Raw genomic sequence first — 9,108 nt, forward strand, 5'->3', positions numbered from 1 at the left:
CCAAAGGATTTTACCTCCATCGTAGCTAAGCTGAGAGTTGACAGTTCTGCTGTGCCAAGGAATGGATTGTAGTCACGATTTTTGCATAAAGATTTCCTGCTATGGTCAAAGTTAATTGACTTGAGTGAGTGACTTTATTCTCAGCCCATAGAGAACAGGTTATATTCATTTATGAAATGGTGTGTGTATTAAGATGGTCTATCCATAAAGTCATTCACCAACTGTTTCAATGAACAATGGTTCTGCTTAGAGGGTGGCACAGACATTAGGTGAGGGTAAGAATCTGGTTCATTGGCTGTGAACCAGATTTTGAAAAGCATTCATCTCAGAGAAAGAGTAACTTATAAAGTCCTCTTCTTCAAACTTGATACAATAGTTTACAAACAAGTAAAACATTCAGTCTCACTCTGTTGTTCTGTTACAAGCTACCTCCCAAGTTAATTGTCTATCTTTCTTTTGGCTGTATAGATACTTTTGAAATATGGTTCTGAAAACCATAGTATAGTGTAAAAACATGAAATAAACAACCCTGCTAATAGAGAGGCTGAGATAGGAGAAGCATGATTTCAAGGCCATTATATTGTACACAGCAAGACATTGTCACGAATAAACAAACTGAAAGTGTATATGGATTGTGTAATATTGGACCTATTTCTCCAATTACCAAATTAGAGAGACCATTGGATGACAGTCAACAAATTTCTAATTTCTCACATTTTTGGATTTCAATTGATTAGGATATGTTGATAATATTGATTTTCATATTAAGATATTAAGAAAAAGTGATTGTTACTTCCTGTTATTTTTGTTGTTAGAGGTGGAATTAGGTTTGTATGGATTTGTTGAAAGATTACTTTCTTGCTTTTTCTAGAGTGTAGTTTTGCTCCTTATGTTGGTGTTTTTCATCTGTTATCCTTTGGAGAGCTGGATTTGTGGAAAGATATTGTGTAAATTTCATTTTGTCATGTTTTGAGAGTTTTGCTGGGTATAGTAGCCTGGGCTGGCATTTGTGTTCTTGTAGGGTCTGTATGACACCTGCCCAGGATCTTCTAGCTTTCATAGTCTCTGGTGAGAAGTTTGGTGTAATTCTGATAGGCCTGCCTTTATATGTTACTTGACCTTTTCCCTTTACTGCTTTTAAAATACTTTCTTTGTTTAGTGCATTTGGTGTTTTGATTATTATGTGATGGGAGGAATTTCTGTTTTGGTCCAGTCTATTTGAAGTTCTGTAGGCTTCTTGTATGTTCATAGGCATCTCTTTCTTTGGGTTAGGGAAGTTTTCTTTTATAATTTTGTTGAAGATATTTACTGGCCTATTACCTTGGGAGTCTTCACTCTCTTCTATACCTCTTATCCTTAGGTTTGGTCTTTTCATTGCCTCCTGGATTTCCTGGATGTTTTGGGTTAGGAACTTTTTGGGTTTTGCACTTTCTTTGACAGTTGTCTCAATGTTTTCTATGGTATCTTCTGCCCCTGAGATTCTCTCTTCTATCTCTTGTATTCTGTTGGTGATGCTTGCATCTATGACTCCTGATTTCTTTCTTAGGTTTTCTATTTCCATGGTTGTCTCTCTTTCTGATTTCTTTATTGTTTCTATTTCCATTTTTAGATTCTGGATTGTTTTGTTTATTTCCTTCACCTGTTTGATTATGTTTTCCTGTAGTTCTTTAAGGGATTTTTGTGTTTCCTCTTGAAGGGCTTCTAGCTGTTTACCTGTGTTCTTCTGTATTTCTTTGAGGGAGTTATTTATGTCTTTCTTAAAGTCCTGTATCATCATCATGAGAAGTGATTTTAGATTTGAATCTTGCTTTTCTAGTGTGATGGTGTGTCCAGGACTTGCTATGGTGGAAGAATTGGGTTCTGATGATGCCAAGTAACCTTGGTTTGTGTTGTTTATTTTCTTACACTTGCCCCCGCCGTCTGGTTATCTCTAGTGCTACCTGCCTTTGCTAAATCTGACTGGAGCCTGTCCTTCCTGTGATCCTGGTTTTGTCAGAACTCCTCAGAGTCAAGCTGTCTCTGTGATCCTGTGATTTTCAGATCCTGTGATCCTTGGCTTGTTAGAGCGCCTAGGAGTGGAGCTTCCTCTGGGTGTTGTGGGACTGGCTGCAGAGTTTGAGCCCAAGGTCTGCTAATGGCACTGGCCAGCCCAGACAGCCACAATAGACTCTTAAACCCTCTGGAACCACAAGCCCAAACAAACTCTTCTTGGTCTTGGTGTTTTATCACAGCAATAGAAAGCAACTAATAATAGCAGGGTGCTTATGGTCCTGCAGACTCACAGATGACAAATAAGAACAAAGCAAGCACTGTTCCATCCAAGACTGTAGGGCTCAGGGTGAGGGAAGGAGCAACCTGGGAGTTTTGGTTTGGATGAGAAATTAGACACAGGCTCTCCTGTGTTGAACATTTGTTCTCCAGCTGGAGGTACTGTTATAGAACACTTGGGGATGAATGAATGAATGGCTGAAGCAGGTGGCTCAGTTAGAGCAAGGCCTTACTTCCTGCTTGAGCTCTCTGCTTTTTTTGGTGGTGGTGTGGGGGATTGTTTTTAAGATGTGTTTTTATTTATGTGTGTTTGCGTGGCTATGTGAGCATGTGTGCACATGCTCGCAGAGGCCAGAAGAGGGTGTGAGATCCTCTAGGGCTAGAGTTATAGTCAGTTGTGAGCTGTCCGATGTGGATGCCTGGAACAGAACTCGGGTCTTCTGAAAAGAGCAAGAAGTGCTTTTAACCACCGAGCCATCTCTCCAGCCAGAAAAGTTTGTTTTAATTCATAGTTCAACATACAGTCCTTCATGTTGGGAAACTCAAGGCAGGAGGAACTGGAAGCAACTGATCATATCACCAGCATAGTCCGAAAACACAGAAATGAACTTCTGCATGCCAGCTAATGTTCAGTTCAGTTTCTCCACTTACACAGTTCATGATCCAGCCAGGGGATGGTGCCACCCACAGTGGGCAGATCTTCCTACCTCAATCAGTGAAATCAAGATAGGCCCCACAGGCATATCCAGAGACCCATCTCCTCAGTATTTCTATATTCTGTCCAGCTGACAGCTAACACTGACCATTACAGACTGTATCCCTTGAACCACGAGTCAAAACAAATCCTTTAAGTTGCTCCTGTCAGGTATTTGGTCACAGATCTGAGACTTAAGGACTACTTAGTCTCCAAGCACTTGACCAAGACTTGGGCCTGAGACTGTAGGTGGCTGATGCCTGCTGAACACCAGAGGCCGAACCTGTGGCTTCCACTCTGATGCTACCACTACTATTGAGTAGTGTGTGGGTGGAATTAATTCACTTCCCAGTGGGGATTCAGTGTGTGTGCGTGTGTGTGTGTTTGTGTGTGTGTTTGTGTGTGTGTGTGTGTGTGTGTATTGTGTGCATATGTATGTATGTATCTGTGTGTATATGGAGTATGTGTGGGTATCTATGTATGTATCTGTATATGTGTGTGTTGTGTGCATATGGCCATTATGGGGATGTATATGAATGTGTGTGTGGTATATATGCCATGCATGTATAGTGTATGTGTACACACATGGTAATTACGGTGTGTCTGTGTGTCTATGTGTGTGTGTGTATGATATGTTTATGGAGTGTATATGTGTGGTATGTATAGTGAATCTGTGTATTTGTGTGTATGCTGCATGTGTGTGTGGTGTACATGGAGTGTGTGTTGATAGTTCTAATTATCCTCTGAACTATGTATCTTAATTTACTCCATGAGGCTCTCAGAGTCTCAACTTCAGTGCCTGTAAAACAACCTGCAAGCTCACTGGAGCGTCTACAAGCATCTCTCCAAAGCAGCATGCAAGCTTTCCCTCACTAATACTGTTCTGCCAGCTGCATTCCTTTTTGGAGAAAGGGGCACTCACCGAAGGCTGCTCTTTACAGGGTGGCTTAGTTCTGGATTTCCTAGGCTTCTTGGATTTCAAATGGGATTCCTGGTCTGTTCCAGACATAGAGTCCTTCTGTTTTCTCGTCTGTGCACACTTCTTTGCCTGCTTCGTCCTGAGAAGTTTCACTCTAAGAAAATGTGTTTCTGATCAGTTCTCTGCATCCCCACGTGGGCTCTAGTTTTGATCAGCTTCCAAGTCTGGAGTATCAGCAGTACTGCCAGCTTGTTGTTTTATCTAGGGACAGCCACCCAACTTCTCTGCAACTTGCTCTCTTAACTACTGAGCCATCTCTGCACTTCCTTGTCATTTGTTTGTTTGTTTGATTGATTGATTATTTATTGAGATAGAGTGTCATGTATCCTCCAAGCCAGCCTTGAACTCACCACATTAAGAATGACCTTAAACTTCTTATCTTCCTGTCTCTACTTCCTGAGTGCTGGGAATATGGGCATGCACCATCACACTCAGATAATGCAGTTCTGGAGAGGATCAAACCCATGGCCCCATGTATGCCAGGCAAGCACTCTACCACCTGAGCAATATTCCCAGCCCATATTTGCCTTTGAACCAACCTCCTCTTCATGCGGTACCACTTTGTTCCTCTTCTCCTCTCTCCCTGATAGCCACCTAGTCCCAATTACCGTCCTTCTCACTGCCAGGTAGGATTTGAGGGGGTCAGGCCCTTATGATGGCATTAGTGACTATGAGAAGGGGTGCTTGCTCTGGATCTCAGCTTGTGATATACCAAGAAGGCCCTCGCTGGATCTAGGTGCCAGCACTGTGCTCTTGAGCTTCCTCGGCCTCTGGAGCCCTGAGATAAGTAAACTTTTGTGCTTCATACATTAGCTCATCTCAGCTGTTTTGTGGCAGTAATATAAAATGAGCTAAGACATACTCACATGAAGGGGAGGAGGCAGAGAAAAAGTAGTGTGATTGCCATGGCTGCGTAGATAACACCCCGTAGCAGAGCTTCCAGGAAAATCTGGGGAGCCCAAGGGCCCCTTCCTGGAAGTAGAAGGCATTTCAGTAAGGCTTTCTTTTTATAAGTAAAAAAATAATAATAAATTCTCTAAATTACATTTAAGTGTGTGCGTGTGTGTGTGTGTGTGTGTGTGTGTGTGTGTGTGTGTAGCATTGCACGCACCACAGTGTGCATGCGAAGGTCAGAAGACAAGTTGCAGTAGTCTGTTTTCTCCTTCCACCGTGTGGCACCTGAGGCTTGAACTCAGGTTGTCAGCCTTGGCAGCAAGCACCTTTCCCTGTTGAGCCATCTTGCACTCCCTCAGGAAGCCTTTAAGACCTCAGATCCAGATTCCAAGCTGTGCCCCCTCTTCTGGCCCCAGTGCCAGTCCCTCCCTGTTCTCTGCCCTCACCCAATCTCCAAGTCCCTGCACGCACTTGACATCAGTAGGATGCTCAGACCATGGATTCCATGTTGGTTCTTCCCCTCACAGAGAAGAACTGTGCCCATTTCTGGGTACTTGGCCAGGCTGAGGGTGCTGTTGTCCCAGGGACCAAGTGTGGTAGAGGTCAACTGGAAGTGGCCATGTCCACTGTTCACATCCACAGGAGCACTGTCCACCCACCACTGCACAGAGGGTGTGGGGATCCCATGGAAGGAACAACTGCACTGCAATATCTTCTCTACAGAGCAGAAGGAGTTAAGAAGTCTGGCAGGTTCTGTGGAGAGGGAGGGTCAGAGGTCAGGGGCCAGGGATCAAGGGTCAGGAAGGAGACCTGCCTTTCCTTTTTCATCTTCCTTCAGGACTCAGCCTTCTTTTCAATGTTTGCCACACTGGAGGTGAAACTCAAGGCCTCCCACATGCTAGATAATGCTTTACCACTGAGCCACACTCCCAGACCCTCACTGGGGGACTCTAGGCAGCTGCTTTCCTGCTGAACTGTGCTCTCAGAGCCTTCCTGGGGGAGGGGGAATGCTAGGCACAGAGATGATGTCCAATCCTAAAGGACTCTGTCCTATACACCCCTCTCTCCTCTTTCTTCACAGTCCCATCTGCAGCTACCCTGAGAGCTGCTAGAAGTGCTGCTCATCCGACTTACCAAGCTGTGGATGTGGCAGGTCCATCTCTAACAGCAAGAATTCCCAGGCGTACAATACTATTCCCCATGGGGAGTGAGGTGATGACAACTGAAAGAAGATGAGGAGATGGGTGAGCCGAAACGTCCTTGCCAAGCATGTACTTGAGACCTTCTTGGTCATCCCAAGCATTGGAGGACCCGGAGAAGCAAGAATTATGTGGGACAAGATGCTCAGGGATAGGGAACATCCACGAAGATCCTCTGTGAAACCCTGATACTGTGTATTGGGGTATGTCAAGCTCTCAAAAGCTAGTAGGGATATATGGAAGGATGGTTCACTGTGCAGAGATGGGATCAAGACATGTGGCTTTTTGCAAGTCTTCCACTGGGGCTATTTAAGAAATAGCCATGTTGGGAATGACTGTGGGCCAGGTGACATACAAGAGGCCTCTGTTGTTATTGAGAAAGGATGGTGTACTCAAGTTGAAATACAAGGGGTAGGGGACAGGATTCAGAGGGCTGGGTAGAATTTAGACTTTTAGATGTTCTTTGCATTGTCCAGAAATGAGTCTGAGTAAATCGATCAGAAGTTCATAGGCAGATGTGGTGGCTCACACCTGTAATCATATCACTTGGAAGACGGAAACAGGAAGACTGCTGTAACGGGCTGTAGAGGCCAGGCTAGTCTCTGGCTCCTGAGTACCAGGATCACAGGAAAACCAACGAAGAATGATTGCTCCACAGAAAGAGTACGCTACCCAGGTTTCTTGGTCACAAACGTTCCCTGTGTTCACATGGAACACAAGCCTCATTTTTGTACTGTCAGCCTTTCCTTTCTTTGTTTGCCGACTTAAAACTTCACTCTGGATATTGGAATAAACCAAATCTACATCCTGGCCCAAGCTTTGCCTATAAATCACCACATCACTCTGATCAAATATCATCCCCTCTCCAACTTTGTTTTCAGCTTCCCGTCACATGGATGGGCTTTGCTGCTGGAGATATAGGGGTTGAGCTGGCTTTGTCACTGTGACTTCTTCCTGCTCTCCACTGCCAGGCTTGAAGGAGTACAGATGGGATGGCTCCTCATGGATCACTTCCTGGGTTTCCTCTGCTTATCACTTCACCTCATTTTACTTCACGTCTTAGTCTCAGGGCTCCACGAAATTATTATCCCTCAGCACATTTCTATCTGCCGGTCTCCTTAGCCCTCTTGCTAGCCAAGTGCTCTCCAACTGTTAGGGTTTTTTTGTTTTGTTTTGTTTTGTTTTGTTTTTTGTTTGGTTTGGTTTTACATGGAGTCTGATGTAGCCCAGGCTGGCCAGTTTATGTAGTCGAGGATAATCTTGAAATCCTGACTCTCCTCCCTTCACCTCCAAGAGCTAAAATAATTAGCGTGTAATTAGAATTAATTTACGAAGAGACTGTTGGGAGCCTAGTTAATGTATTAACCTGGCAGGTTATGACAGATATGGATTATTGGATTTCTGATTTACAAAGCTAGCTCACATGGGCACTAAACTGATCATTAACTCACAGGCTTCTTGCTTGTTCTATCAGAATGGTGATCTACAAGTTTCTGATTAACTTGGTGACACACTGAAAGTGACTGAGGGCTGGCAGGATGAAGAAGAGCGTGACAGAGACAGGACAAATAAGTGACAGAGGGATGACAGGTTGGCTGGGTGACCAAGGGGAGCAAGATGAACAGCTGACCAAGTGCTGAGGACTGACAGGCTGGCTAGCATAGAAAGAGGCACCCGGCGAACCGACCCATGTGCAGTTGCTCTCTGCCGAACCAGAACTGGCTTTGTATGAACCAAGGAGCTCGCGGTACCTCGGTGCTGAGGTTGCTGAGCGGCCTAACCGCTCTGTGGCTGCCTCGTGAGACGTCCGAGGATGCCAGCGGCTGAGGACGGCTTGACTAAGGGAGAAACTCAATGTCCCCAAGAAGCTCATCAGGGACAAACAGTGTCCATGCACAAGAATTCCATAGAGCTCCCATAAGCCCAGGCTGCCTGTCATCTCTTGTCTGCCAGGCTCTAGCCCCAAGAGGGCCGAATGAGTCTCTGCAGTATGGGGGAGGGGGGAAAAGGGAGCGGCGCGGGGGAGGGGTTACGTGCATGCCCATGCTTGTCTGTATGTCTGTCAGTCAGTGATCTGGTAAAGTAGAAGCACCTTACCCAACAGCCAATGAAGAGCTGTGCTCCTATACTACAGCCAATCAGCAAGGTTATGATGCACAGTTACCACAGTCGGAAGCTGCAGGAACAAGTCCTACCCCTCTTTGTTGTGGCTCTGAGCCAATCAGAAGCTACTATGAGACTCTGGAACTTTGGGGCACGAGTTTCCTTAGCAAGGCCTTTCATGACCACTCTCGTCAAATCACACCTTGGCCTCCAATCTGGCTTGCTTCCTTTCTGGTTGGTAAGCCCTGCTTGATTTTCTTCTACTTTACTCGTTACATACTTTCTGACCCATTTAATATTTTCAAAAATGCTTTTTAGCTAAAAGATTATATTAAAATTTTGTGTTTATTGACTGCCTCACTAACACTACACACCTTGCAGTTCCTGTCACTTTTTGTTGTTTTCCTAATTGTCTCTCTGAGTTGAAATACGGACTGTGCTTCATACACAACGAATATAACTTTAATCACGGGCAAGGTGAAGGAGCAGGGCATCAGGGGTTCATGTGCTACGTATGTGCTTAACTTTCTAAGATGCTGTCAGGTGGATGAACACTTTACAATGTGCTCCATATCAACCACACATGATAAGAGTCATTTTATAAATTTAGCTATTCTGGGGAGTGGGAGTGGGTAGAGGGAGGGAGAGAGAAAGAGAGGGAGAGATAGACAGAGAGAGAGAAAGAGAGAGAGAGAAGGAGGGAGGAAGGGAGACTGTCTCACTGAGATTTTAATTTGCATTTGCCTGAGAATTAATATAACATTATCTTATATTCTGTTTTTTAAGTTAATTATTTACTTATTTTACATCCTGACTGCAGTTTCTCCTCCCTCACTCCACCCAGTCCTTTCCCTTCCCCTCCCCACTCCCTCCTCTCCACCCAGCCCTTCCCCTTCCCCTTCCCCCCTCCCTCCTCTCCACCCAGTCCTTCCCCTTCCCCTTCCCCTTCCCCTTCCCCCTCCCTCACTCCA

General features: G+C 44.9%; 1 protein-coding gene and 1 long non-coding RNA gene across 5 annotated transcripts in view; one reads left to right on the plus strand and one right to left on the minus strand.

Annotated features, from left to right (window-relative positions):
* The window catches only part of LOC116102094, a 12,962-nt gene extending 6,121 nt beyond the window's left edge, over positions 1 to 6,841 (plus strand). Inside the window, exon 3 of the long non-coding RNA XR_004123005.1 lies at positions 5,917 to 6,841. This is a non-coding gene — a long non-coding RNA (uncharacterized LOC116102094). The remainder of the gene's footprint in view (positions 1 to 5,916) is intronic.
* The window catches only part of Siglecl1 (SIGLEC family like 1), a 10,042-nt gene extending 1,811 nt beyond the window's left edge, over positions 1 to 8,231 (minus strand). Inside the window, exons 1-5 of one of the 4 annotated variants that reach the window (XM_031386305.1) lie at positions 8,132 to 8,231; positions 5,970 to 6,057; positions 5,307 to 5,588; positions 4,808 to 4,913; positions 3,885 to 4,035 (exon numbers count right to left, since the gene is read on the minus strand). In XM_031386305.1, coding sequence (XP_031242165.1) covers positions 3,885 to 4,035; positions 4,808 to 4,913; positions 5,307 to 5,588; positions 5,970 to 5,994 — 564 coding nt within the window. In that variant the 5' untranslated portion in view covers positions 5,995 to 6,057; positions 8,132 to 8,231. The other 3 variants (XM_031386306.1, XM_031386304.1, XM_031386303.1) reach the window with 3 other exon arrangements.
* Positions 8,232 to 9,108: the final 877 nt, after the last annotated feature.

This window comes from Mastomys coucha, unplaced genomic scaffold (genome assembly GCF_008632895.1).
Source record: "Mastomys coucha isolate ucsf_1 unplaced genomic scaffold, UCSF_Mcou_1 pScaffold21, whole genome shotgun sequence".
Classification (NCBI taxonomy): Eukaryota; Metazoa; Chordata; class Mammalia; order Rodentia; family Muridae; genus Mastomys; species Mastomys coucha.